This window comes from Manis javanica, chromosome 12 (assembly GCF_040802235.1).
Source record: "Manis javanica isolate MJ-LG chromosome 12, MJ_LKY, whole genome shotgun sequence".
NCBI lineage: Eukaryota > Metazoa > Chordata > Mammalia > Pholidota > Manidae > Manis > Manis javanica.
The window spans coordinates 65,657,183-65,669,858 of NC_133167.1; the positions used below are offsets into that span (position 1 = coordinate 65,657,183).

General features: G+C 37.3%; 1 protein-coding gene across 14 annotated transcripts in view; it reads left to right on the top strand.

The window, feature by feature from the left end:
• Positions 1-12,676, top strand: part of ABCB11 (ATP binding cassette subfamily B member 11) — a 223,665-nt gene that overhangs the window by 150,156 nt on the left and 60,833 nt on the right. For all 14 annotated transcript variants that reach the window (XM_073218733.1, XM_073218736.1, XM_073218739.1 and 11 more), the window contains 5 exons: positions 4,115-4,318; positions 5,760-5,930; positions 6,439-6,640; positions 7,462-7,537; positions 11,386-11,488. In XM_073218733.1, the coding sequence (XP_073074834.1) occupies positions 4,115-4,318; positions 5,760-5,930; positions 6,439-6,640; positions 7,462-7,537; positions 11,386-11,488 (756 nt within the window). The remainder of the gene's footprint in view (positions 1-4,114; positions 4,319-5,759; positions 5,931-6,438; positions 6,641-7,461; positions 7,538-11,385; positions 11,489-12,676) is intronic.

The following is a 12,676-nucleotide window of genomic DNA, read 5'->3' on the forward strand; positions in this document are numbered from 1 at the left end:
TGTATTTTTGAATTCAGTTTGCTAATTTTTTTTGAGTATTTTTGCATCTACATTCATCAGGGATATTAGTCTGTAATTTTCTTTTTTGGTGGGGTCTTTGCCTGGTTTGATATTAGGGTGATGTTGGCTTCATAGAATGAGTTTGGCAGTATTCCCTCCTCTTCTATTTTTTGGAAAACTTTAAGGGCAATGGGTATTATGTCTTCTCTGTATGTCTGATAAAATTCCAAGGTAAATCCATCTTGTCTGGGAGTTTTGTTCTTGGGTAGTTTTTTGATTACTGCTTCAATTTATGTGCTCATAATTGGTTTGTTTAAATTTTGTGTTTCTTCCTTGGTCAATCTTTGAAGGTTGTATTTTTCTGGGACGTTGTCCATTTCTTCTAGGTTTCCAGCTTGTTAGCATACAGGTTTTCATTGTATTCTCTAATAATTATTTGTATTTCTGTGGGGTCTGCTGTGATTTTTCCTTTCCCGTTTCTGATTTTGTTGATGTGTGTTGATTCTCTTTGTCTTTTAATAAGTTTGGCCAGAGGCTTATCTATTTTGTTTATTTTCTCAAACAACCAGCTCTTGGTTTCATTGATTTTTTTCTATTTTTTTATTCTTCTCAATTTTATTTATTTCTTCTCTAATCTTTATTATGTCCATCCTTCTGCTGACTTTAGGCCTCATTTGTTCTTCTTTTTCCAATTTCAATAATTGTGATGTTAGACTATTCATTTGGGATTGTTCTTCCTTCTTTAAGTATGCCTGGATTGCTATATACTTTCCTCTTAAGACAGCTTTCGCTGCGTCCCACAGAAGTTGGGCTTTGCGTTGTTGTTGTCATTTGTTTCCATATAGTCCTTGATATCCATTTTAGTTTGTTCATTGCTCCATTGATTATTTAGGAGCATGTTGTTAAGCGTTCATGTGTTTGTGAGCCGTTTTGTTTTCTTTGTATAATTTATTTCTAGTTTTATACCTTTGTGGTCTCAGAAGTTGGTTGGTAGAATTTGAATCTTTTTGAATTTACTGAGTGGTGTGTTGAAGTTTACCAAAATGAATGCATTGAATTCTACTTTCTCCTTTAATTCTGTTAGTATTTGTTTCATGTATGCTGGTGCTCCTGTGTTGGGTGCCTTTATATTTATAATGGTTATATCCTCTTGTTGGACTGGGCCCTTTATCATTATGTACTGTCCTTCTTTATCTCTTGTTACTTTGTTTTGAAGTGTATTTTGTCTGATACTAGTATTGCAACACCTGCTTTTTTCTCTTTGCTGTTTGCATGAAATATCTTTTTCCATCCCTTGACTTTTAATCTGTGCATGTCTTTGGGTTTGAGGTGAGTCTCTTGTAAGCAGCATATGGATGGTTCTTGCTTTTTTATCTATTCTATTACTCTGTTTCTTTTGTTTGGTGCATTCAGTCCATTTACGTTTAGGGTGATTATTGAAAAATATGTACTTACTGCCATTGCAGTCTTTAGATTCGTGGTTACCAAAGGTTCAAGGTTAGCTTCTTTAGTATCTTACTGCCTAACTTAGCTTGCTTATTGAGCTATTATATACACTGTCTAGAGATTCTTTTCTTCTCTCACTTCTTATTCTTCCTCCTCTGTTCTTTGTATGTTGGTTGTTTTATTCTGTGCTGTTTCTTGTTTCCTTTAACTGGTTTTAGTGGGTAGCTGATTTTATTTTTTGCCTTTAGTTAGTATTTGGTTGGTCTGCTTTCTTTGCTGTGATTTTATTTTCTCTGGTGACATCTGTTTAGTCTTAGGAGTGCTCCCATCTAGAGCAGTCCCTCTAAAATACCCTGTAGAGAGGTGGTTTGTGGGATGCAAATCAGCTTTTGCTTGTCTGGGAATTGCTTAATCCCTCCTTCATATTTAAATAATAATCATGTGGATACAGTATTCTTGGTTCAAGGCCCTTCTGTTCCATTGCATTAAATACATCATGCCATTTTCTTCTGTCCTATAAGCTTTCTGTTGAGAAGTCAGATGATAGCCTGATGGGTTTTCCTTTGTAGGTGACCTTTTTGCTCTCTCTAGCTGCCTTTAAAACTCTGTCCTTGTCCTTGATCTTTACCATTTTAATTATTATGTGTCTTGGTGTTGTCCTCCTTGATTCCCTTCTGTTGGGGGTTCTGTGTACTTCTGTTATCTGATCAATTATTTCCTTTCCTAGTTTGGGGAAGTTTTCAGTAATTATTTCTTCAAAGACACTTTCTATCCCTTTTTCTCTCTCTTCTTCTTCTGGTACCCCTATAATGCTGATATTGTTCCATTTGGATTGGTCACACAGTTCTTTTAATATTGTTTCATTCCTGGAGATCCTTTCATCTCTCTGTGTGTCAGCTTCTCTGCATTCCTGTTCTCTGATTTCTATTCCATTAACAGCCTCTTGCACCTCATCCAGTCTGCTCTTAAGTCCTTCCAGATATTGTTTTATTTCTGTAATCTCCCTCCAGACATCATCCCTTAGCTCTTGTATATTTCTCTGAAGATCCATCAGCATGGTTATGACCTTTATTTTGAATTCTTTTTCAGGGAGATTGGTTAGATGTATCTCTCCAGATTCCTTTTCAGGGGAGACTGTCTGGGTTAATCTGGTCTTTAGCAAATTCTTCTGCCTGTTTTATGGTGATAGAGGTAGTTGTGTGGAGCTGGCATGTGTGTCGACTGGGAGAATATCCCTTCTTGCTAGTTGTGGCCTTCCTCTCCTGGGAGAATGGCGACCCCTAGTAGCTTGTGTTGGGTAGCTGTGTGCAGATGGGGCTTCTGATTCTTGCCCGGCCACTGTGGAGTTAAGCTCTGTGCTTCCTGTGGGTGTGGCCTCTGCCACTATGGTGGAATCGCTGTGGAGGGGGAATGGGTGGGAGGCTGTTTATCACCATGAAGGGCCTCCAAGCTGCACTGCTGCCCAGGGGGTTGGGGTGCCCAGAGTTCCCCAGGATTCCCAGTTACTGGGCTGATTACGCTGGGGCGCTTCTGTCCAGCTGTGGGGTCTCTGTCCCTTTAAGACTTTCAAAAAGCACTTGCTTTTCTTTGTCCAAGGGGCACTGGCTGCGGGGACCCGTTCGCAGGTCTTACTGTCCTGCTTCGCTAGTATCCAGCACCCCATGCACTGTGTCTGCACTCTGGTGCGGATGGCTAGGGCTGGGTGTTTAGCAATCCTGGGCTCCCTCTCCCTCCCCGCTCTGACTTCTCTCCTCCCACTGGGAGCTGGGTTGAGGGGTGCTCAGGTCCCGCTGAGCTGCGGCTTTTTTACCCCTTTCATGAGGTGCTCTGTTCTCGCAGGTGTGGATGTAGCCTGGCTGTTGTCCGGTGTCTTCTGGTCTCTCTTTTCAGAATAGTTGTATTTTAAAATATATATATGGTTTTGGGAGGAGATTTCTGCTGCTCTACTCACGCTGCCGTCTTAGCTTCACCTCCTTTGATAATATTTTAAATAGCTTCTTTAGTGCAATGAGTTCTCTGTAATGCATCTACTGTTACACTGACATGGCAAATATAATGAATTTTCCTTTGTCACAGATATTTCATTACCTGATATTCTCTTCTACATATCAGCATAACCATACTCTGAATATATGGAAATCATGTTTTCTTGATGCAAGATTTTTATGTTTTTGCTAATAGTGATTTTTATTTGATATTCCCCCTTAGAGTTTCAATGGGTTTTGAACAGCAAAGTGCTAATTGATAAATCTGGCTAGAAAATAAAGTTTAATATAAAACATATATACAAGATAGAGAGCAGTGCTTATTTTCATTGTATATTTTAAAGTTCATTGAAAATTTTGAAGTCATGAGTCAAAAGATAAAAATACTCAAAGTATGGTCAATAACTGAGTCTACTCTTTAATGAGAAATTAAAAACCTTTCCATTATTGGACAAACTGTTAAATTAAGTGACCTTTCCATCATTTATGTTTCTACACTGAATTGTATACACCGATTACATACTGTCATCCTTATATAAACATCCACATTCTAAGAGGAATTGTTTCTGTTACATTCTTGTCCGTCTCTAATTTTATTCCCTGTAGATCAAGTACATCTTAGTATTATGATTCAGAACACTGAAGGATTCCAAGAGATGTGATGTTGTGCTCATGTTCTCTAGGTGACTTTGGATGGCCATGACATTCGATCTCTTAATATTCAGTGGCTTAGAGCTCAGATTGGGATAGTGGAGCAAGAGCCCGTTTTGTTCTCCACCACCATCGCAGAGAATATTCGGTATGGCAAAGAAGATGCAACAATGGAAGATATAGTTCAAGCTGCCAAGACAGCCAATGCCTACAGCTTCATCATGAGCCTTCCCCAGGTACCCAAGACTTTCATTTCAGAATGAAACCCAGAAGTCATAAAAGGAAAAAAAAGTCACACAGTACTATCATTTCCTTTCACATGAATCCTAAATAATTAAATTCTTAATGTTCTGTTTAGTTTCATGTGCACCTTGAAATACACCACAAGTATTCCCCTTTGTCTGAAAACATGTTGCTTACACATTAAAAATCTACCAACTGGGGAACTTTCTTTTAAAAGCTCCTTTTGGCATAGATATAATCTCCTTATTTCATCTATTAAACATTTGTCCAAGCAGATGATAAATTTGTCATATGGCAATAACTTGTACAATGCTCTTTTGATGTTTACTATTGTCAGTGTTCTTTAATTTGTTTGTGCTTAGGCAGTTAATACAGCATCCTCAATACTATATCTGACATATTCTCATTTATCCCCTCATTTATCTTCATTTTGAAAACAATGACAACAAAAACCAACTCCATATTAATATACTTATATGGATTTTGTGGCCAATGGTCTGCTAAGTCATTACTAGATGACTTACTAGATAAAATATTACTAGGTAAAATCCATATAGTCTTTTACCATGCACTGTTCTAATGACTTTATATCTATTAACTCATCTACCCTCACAGCCCTCCTTGTCAATCAGCTGCTACTATTATCCCCATGTGTAGATGGAGAACTGGGATTTTGGTCAAATAACTTGCTCAAGACAAGAGAGAAATGGTCCCCATTCAGCTGGTCTAGCTCCAATGTCTGCACTCTAGAATACTTCCTAGTTGGTCTTCTAAGTTAACTACATGAATAGGATTGCAGCTGAGAACATGATGTAGTCTGGTGGTTTAAAGAGTATGAAACTTAGAAACAGAAAGCCTCCATAGAGATTCCAGTTTCTCCACAAGCAAACTTTATGAACTTGGGCAACCCTTAACCCCACCATTTCCTTTTCCAGCAACTGAGGAAAACCACCTCATTGTGAGATTCCAATATAATGCTAGGCATGCAAGGTACTCAACTATTTGGTTGATGGTAATGATTATAAAGCTAGTTTGATCTTTCATTAACAATATAAAGATAGCTTTAGCACTGTGTTTTTCTATGCTGTCTAGTAAGAGAAAAGAAACCAGGATTTGGTAAATGCTTTAATCCTCTAAGATGGATTTTCAAGACCCTGAACAACTTTTATTTTGGTGTGAATATTTTATCTGAAGTTGAGCAAAAGAGGAACAATTTATACAGCCCCATGACCCTGGGAATGAAAGAAAGAATAAATCTTCCACACAAATATTGACTAGACAGTAATCTGTTTGGGGAAAAGATGATTTTCTTTTAGTGAAGTTGGACCTGTAAAAAGTCTTGCTTGAGGAGGAAGCTAGAAAATACCTCATAATGGGTCACTGTTGGGAGCCATCAAATTCTTCCTCTCCATTACTGATGTCACTTTTTCCCAGAAATTTGACACTCTTGTTGGAGAAGGAGGAAGCCAGATGAGTGGTGGCCAGAAACAAAGAGTAGCCATTGCTAGAGCCCTTGTCCGAAACCCCAAGATCCTGCTTCTGGACATGGCCACCTCGGCACTGGACAATGAGAGCGAAGCCATGGTACAAGAGGCACTGAGTGAGGTTTGTTGGAAGTCTGACTTCATTTTATAGGTCTGCATGGAAATGCTCATGCTGCTGTAGGAGAAAGGCAGCTCATTGAGGAAGGAGAGAAAGAGGGAGAGGGAGAGAGAGAGACAGAGATGGAATGAATGTTGGGGGGGGGGGAGAGAGAGATTACATGGGTCAGTGTATCCAGTCTGACTGTTCAGGACATAGTGACTGACTACAAAGTCCCTCACAGTTGAATAGAAGTATTCTAAACACTGTGCATGTAAAATTTAATAGATAAACTAGTTAAGTCTAACTTATATTTGATTTTTAAATTTTCTTTTTATTTTTAGCTGTTGATTAACAGCAGCAACTGGTGATATTTATGGCTGTGAGAAAATGTGTTGGCCTTTTCTAATGTCTGCACAGTTTATTTAAGGATTTTCCCAATGACCAAGGCTCTGACTTGTTTGTGGATTCAAATGTCAATGTCAGCTCTGTTTTCCAGTCTTGTTTAATGGTGCACTGTACATTCTTGCAGATTCAGCATGGACACACAATCATTTCAGTCGCTCACCGCCTATCCACAGTCAGAGCTGCAGATGTCATTATTGGTTTTGAACATGGAACAGCAGTGGAAAGAGGCACCCATGAAGAACTGTTAGAAAGGAAAGGAGTTTACTTCACTCTGGTGACTTTGCAAAGTCAAGGAGATCGAGCCCTTGGTGAAGAGGACATAAAAGGCAAGTGCCTTTTCCATTGTGCTTGTACATTATATTAAATAGTTCACATATATAATGTTATATGGATTTCCATGCATTTTAATGTGCACTGCCTTATCTGTTCTCCCCAAAGCCCTTGGAAGCATAATATAGACGACAAAGGAAAGAACAAAAGCTCAGAGGTTCAGTTACTTGATATAACCCAGGTTTTCTGTGGAAGGACTTTCATCACCAGCCCCTTCATACCCCACACTTTGCAAATAGTAGAAACTTCCGAAGTGTGCTGCACATAGTAGGAGCTCTATTCCTGTTGGTTAAGTGAATTAGTTGATGGCTAAAAAGTGTTATGCTTATTTTCACTAGTGTAGATAGATTCTTTAGGCCCTAGTAAATTTTCTCTTTTTCAGTCTGAACTTTCAGATTTGATGATTTATCTCAACCTGCATTAACCATGACTCCAAACTTTCTCTACCATATCACATCTCAATTTGTGAACTCCACTGACTTATAAAAGATTTTTTTAAAATTTGACATATCAATCATAGAAGCCACTTCTAGTGGGCTTCCTGTAAGTTTTTTATGATTCATGCTATAGGATATCTATTTCTGTGGTTATAACACATAGTATAAATTCCATACAGTATAAAGGCTCCATTCTGCTGAGTATTCTGCAATTTTTTGTTGAATTGTGGGACAAGTGCTAAGTTTATTTATTGCAATAAAGTTAATAGAATATTTTATCATCAGACATATTAATGATGTTAGGCAAACATAAATAATTTTATTTTGATATTGTTCTGCTTATGTATACATTAAGGAATCATTCATGTTGTATTGAATAGGAAAAGGTGAAACTGAAGGTGCCTTACTGGACAGCAGACAGACCTTTAGCAGAGGGAGTTACCAGTCTAGTTTAAGGTAAGCTCAAGCCATGGGGCAGATTTTAAGGTTTTCAGATATTCTTAAGGAGCTCTCTGCAGCTATGATCCTCAGGCAGTATTTCAGATACAACTAGGAAGGCCCTAAGCATAACCTCAGGTCTTGTGTAATATGAACATGCAAATGAATCCTCTCCTGCTGTATTGTCATTTCTGTTTCCAATTTATGGAGGTGTTTTAACTTTGGCTTCTCATCTTACTGGATCATTATAGAGATGCTCTATATTTGAAATGTTGTTAATTAAGCTGAGAAAGGGGATTTTCAAACAAATCTGTGTTTAGTCTTGTCAACCAAAGCTAACTGTGGTATAAAACATTATCTCAAATGGATAATGCCTTTAGCCTCTCCACTCTTCAACCCACTGAGCTGCAACTGCATTAAAAACCTTTCTGCTCCCAAAGTAAACCATCCAAAGTCAAATAATTCCTTAACCAGATGAAATAAGAAATGTATTTGGAGCATTTAAAGATAATTTTCTTAAACACCAACTATTTATTTTTCTATGACTATATGGATAATTATTTTCAAACATATTTTTGGAGTATGCTTCTAGCAAGACTATAAATTTTAATATTTTGTCCTGGTCTCAGAGTTCCAATAAAGTAGTTCCTTTAATGTTAAAAGTCTGTGTATTAAAAATAATTCTGCCCAGGATTATTTGATTATATTCATTAAAATCTTATTCAAGACTCTTTTTTTTTTTCAAGTCAGAAGACTTTTAGGCAATGGGCTGGCAGCATATTTCCTTACCATTGCTCTTTCCATTTCTAGGAAATTTAATTCAAGGCTATGCTCTAAGAAAAGTTTCATTTAAAGGATTTGCTCATTCATTTGCTAATTGTTTATTGAAAACTGGTTAATGAGGGAAATAAAATATTTAGGTAACAACTCCAAGTAGTTCAAACACAAATTTATTTTTCTTTTTTAGAAGAAGTCTATTTAGAAACATTTTAAGAAATGCTAGTTTTATTGAATTTGTTGAATTTGGAAAAATGATAAAGCAATAGCTTGAAGTTACTCTATAATATAAAAGCTACAAATGTTGCCACGATGATTAGGCAATCTTTATATACATCTAGCATTACATTTAACCATATTTTTCTGATTGGAAGAAAAAAAATAAATTATAAGGGTCATTAGAATTACAACCTGAAGACACCAATAAACTTCTTAAACACAGAGAATGACTGGGCATCTCTTCTGATCACTAGGTTAAAGGTTGCAAAGAGGAAGTGTATCTCATGGTCATGCCAAGATAATAATAAGTGTTTTCTTAATTCTTCAGGTGTACAAATTCTACCTCCTCTATCTAAGTAGTTTATTTACAGTTTATTATGAGGACCAGATAATCATTTCTAATACAAATAGTTCCGATCTGGCTATTCGTTCTCACAAATTTTAGTGACTAAGATGAGAAATCCATATGTACAGTCTATACACAGGGAGTAGCTAATACTTCCTGCAGAGAAAAATTTGTAAGTTTGAATAAGAAAGTCAGTTAAAAAAATCTCATTGTGTATGCTGACAGAATTTTTTTTTAAATATACTCAAGTGAAATGTTAATTTGTATCTTATTTCCTTGGCTTTGGTTTTTCTGATGGCTAAGTCCCTCTTTAGTAATATATTTTAGTTCAAGAACAATTTAATGTATAACAATAACTAATTTCCTAAATGCTAATGCTGAGAGAGACAGCATTTATTCCCCAAATTAGCTGTTTTTAATTGCAGTGAGAAGTGGTACACGGTTTCTGAAAAAGGGAGTGGAAGATGTACGCTTCTGAAAAGGGATGTGATAGAATTCTAACTCTAGTGTTTATGGAACTGCTTGTGCACGACAGGTGGAATGGTTTGGGGAATAGGGAGAGAAGGAAAGACTCAAGAAATATGAAAGTAGAAATCCAAGGGAACAAGAATATAGGTCTTCCTGCCTCAGAACCAGGAGGCAGTCAAATGTATTTTGATACCTTCTCCTCTGCAGACTCGTGCTATGACTTCTAATGCTGTGGGTTTCTTTTGAGGCCCGTGACCTTAAACCTCAACCCTGTCATGGATTCTGCTCTCTCCTGTTAACACATGCCTATTCTTCACACCTTCTGGAAAAGATGTCTTGATCTTAGTTATCTAACCCAAAGAAAGAACTCTATTGCTGTAGTTTCAGATCAGGTGGGAGGGAATCGAGGTGTCCCAGAGGGCAGTGTGGTAGCAGGAAATTGGGGTGAGGAGTGGTTTCATGGTTGATCCTAATGAGACTTGGCAAGAGTTTGAATGTGCAAGAGCAAGGAAGAGGAAGGACTTAAGATGCATGTACCTTGTTGAACCTGGTGACAAAGAGGATGGTGGTGCTATCAACAAAATATGGGAACAAATTAGAGTAATTAAATTAATGTCACTACTGCCTTCTCAAGATCGGTAAATGAGCAGGTATAATAGGTGGGCATCCCCCTCATACTGGTTTTAGTCTAATTTAACTTGGATATGAATGAGACTTGTGAATGGTTCTGTCTGGATTGCACTAAAACAATTGATGTAGGTCTCCACATTTCCAATATCTCTCTTTATGCAATATTACTTAAAACCTAACTCACCCTGGTCTAATCAGTTTCCATAAAAGTCCAAGGATGCTTTGGCTCCAGGCAAGACTGGAGCTTCAGTGATGTGTCCAAGATGCATACAGTGTTTCTTTCTTTCCTTATGGCTCTACTTTTTTTCACTGTTTGCTTCATGATTCAAGAAGTTTCTTTCCTTAATGGTCTTAACATAATTACCAGCAGCTATTGGCACTACATACTTTCAAGTTTAACCTACAGGAAAGTAGGAGTCTCTTTCCAAGAAATCTCAGGAAAAAAACAAAACCTGAAGCAATTGCTTGCTCTGTCTATCCTATACTGAGTATATGTGATTAGCAACCCTGGTCTCTCTTGTATCCATGCTGCAAACTCTTAATCAGAAATGCTTTTCCTTTTCACCTACAAATATTCAAATCCTCCCTTGGCTACCTCTTCCATGAAGCCGTTCTTGGTAACACCTGCCATGCATTTCCTTTTCCTTAAAATCTTCATACTCTTTTCCTAGCCTTAGAGCACTTACCACATTTTTCCTTACATTAGAGCTGGGTACATGTTGCTTTTCTACAAGATTTTGAGCCCTTTGAGGGAGAAGTCTGTGACTGACCAGTCTTTGTAACCCCACAGTACTGGCATTGTTCTGCATGATATAGTGCCCATAAGCTTCTTATGAATGAATAAATGAACACATAAAGATAAATTACATTTAAATAAGATATTTGCTAACTAAATGTATTGCTAGGGGTGGTACATAGCTGGAGAAAATGTCACTAGGGGCCCAACTCTCTCCTACTAGCACATTTGTATGCAGTACCTGAAATCCAGGTGGCCTTGCACTAAAGCAAACATCAGGGATAGCCTGGGGAGAGGAAGAGAGAGAGAGAGATCAAAACTAAGCCTACAACCAAAGGGAGGTAAAGGCAATGGGTCATTGCCATGTTAGCAATTAGCAGAAACATGTAGATTTAGAATGGATTTGATTCTTGGGTATTTTTTGTTGGACTAGTGGGAGAGCTATGCTCTCCCATTTCTCCCTCCTCGGGCACACTCTGAATCAGAGTCTAGCTTGGAGCCCAGAGCAGCTGTCCTGATTAGTTCTGCCCTTAGACTAGTTCTGTCAAACCTAACCAGGAAGCTCCCTTTCTGGGTTGCCATGTGACTCACCACACATTTCTGTTTATTTGACACATATGATAGAGGCTTGAAACCTGTTCCAACCTGCCTATAATCTACATACATTTTCATTTTTCCATTTATTTACAGAGCTTCCATCCGGCAACAATCCAAGTCTCAACTCTCCTACCTGGTACACGAAGCTCCATTAGCTGTTGTAGATCATAAGTCTACTTATGAAGAAGGTGGAAAGGTAGTTGATGGGGGAATGGAAGAAGTCTCTCCCTGGCACTCTTGTATGAGTTGTCAAAGTGTACATCTAGTAATTCACTAACTCTAGCTAAACAGGACAACCCATTAGGACTTGATGAAAACTCTCAATGTCTCGCACTATTTTAAGGGAACACAGGTACATTACTTTTAAGAATACATGGTAACTAGAAGACAAGTAGTGATTCTATAGCACCTTACTACACTGATGGACAGTGACTGTAATGGGGTATGTGGTGGGGATTTGATAATGGAGGGAGTCTAGTAACCATAATGTTGTTCATGTAATTTTACATTAATGATACCAAAATAAAAATAAATAAATAAATAAATAAATAAATAAATAAAACCTGAAAAAAAAAGAATACATGGTAACTAAAACTGGACTATAAGGGTTGATTAATAGATTTTAGAAGAACCATTGTAATAAGGCAAATTACATCTACTTTTTGCAGACTATTTTATTATGTACATATTCTTTAAAAGTTTTAAAAAGTGCCTGAAAACATTTTTTCTCAAAATTTTAAAGCTCCTTCTTGACAAAAGTGTTTAATCACCAAAGGTTTGATAATGTTAGCTCTTATACAAGTTATCACAATTTCTGAAATAACAGGTTGATTAGGTTTTGTGGACATTTATTGACTTCATACAGTTTTAAAATATTTTTCTTAGGATGCATTTAAAATTGGCACTATTAATTTTAATATAATTCAAAATAACACAAAAATGAAAGAGGAGACGACTGAGCACATGTAGCAACATAAAACTTTCTTCTTAGGGAAGCAGGTATTGAGAACCATTGTGGGCACAGTCTCGCTTTCACACAAGGTGGCCATCCAGCCCTCCTCAAAGCCCTCCTCAATCACTGCACATCACCCTTCAGCCCTGATGTCTCACTTCTGGTCCCCTATCACTCTTTATTTGAACCTTTCTATGGAAATTTTCTTATTGAGCATTATTTGAGGTCATATTATCTTATCCCATTATTAAGTTATGAGCTTCTTACAGTGACTGACTATATATTATTTGTGCTTATATCACCTTGGGTACCTAGGACAATGCCCTACCCCAAGTAGGACATTAGAAGATTTTAAAACTAGGAGAAAAATTGTATTTGTACAATAAAATAAAGCCCAAACCACAAGATTTATCAGTGTAAGTAAATCGGAGA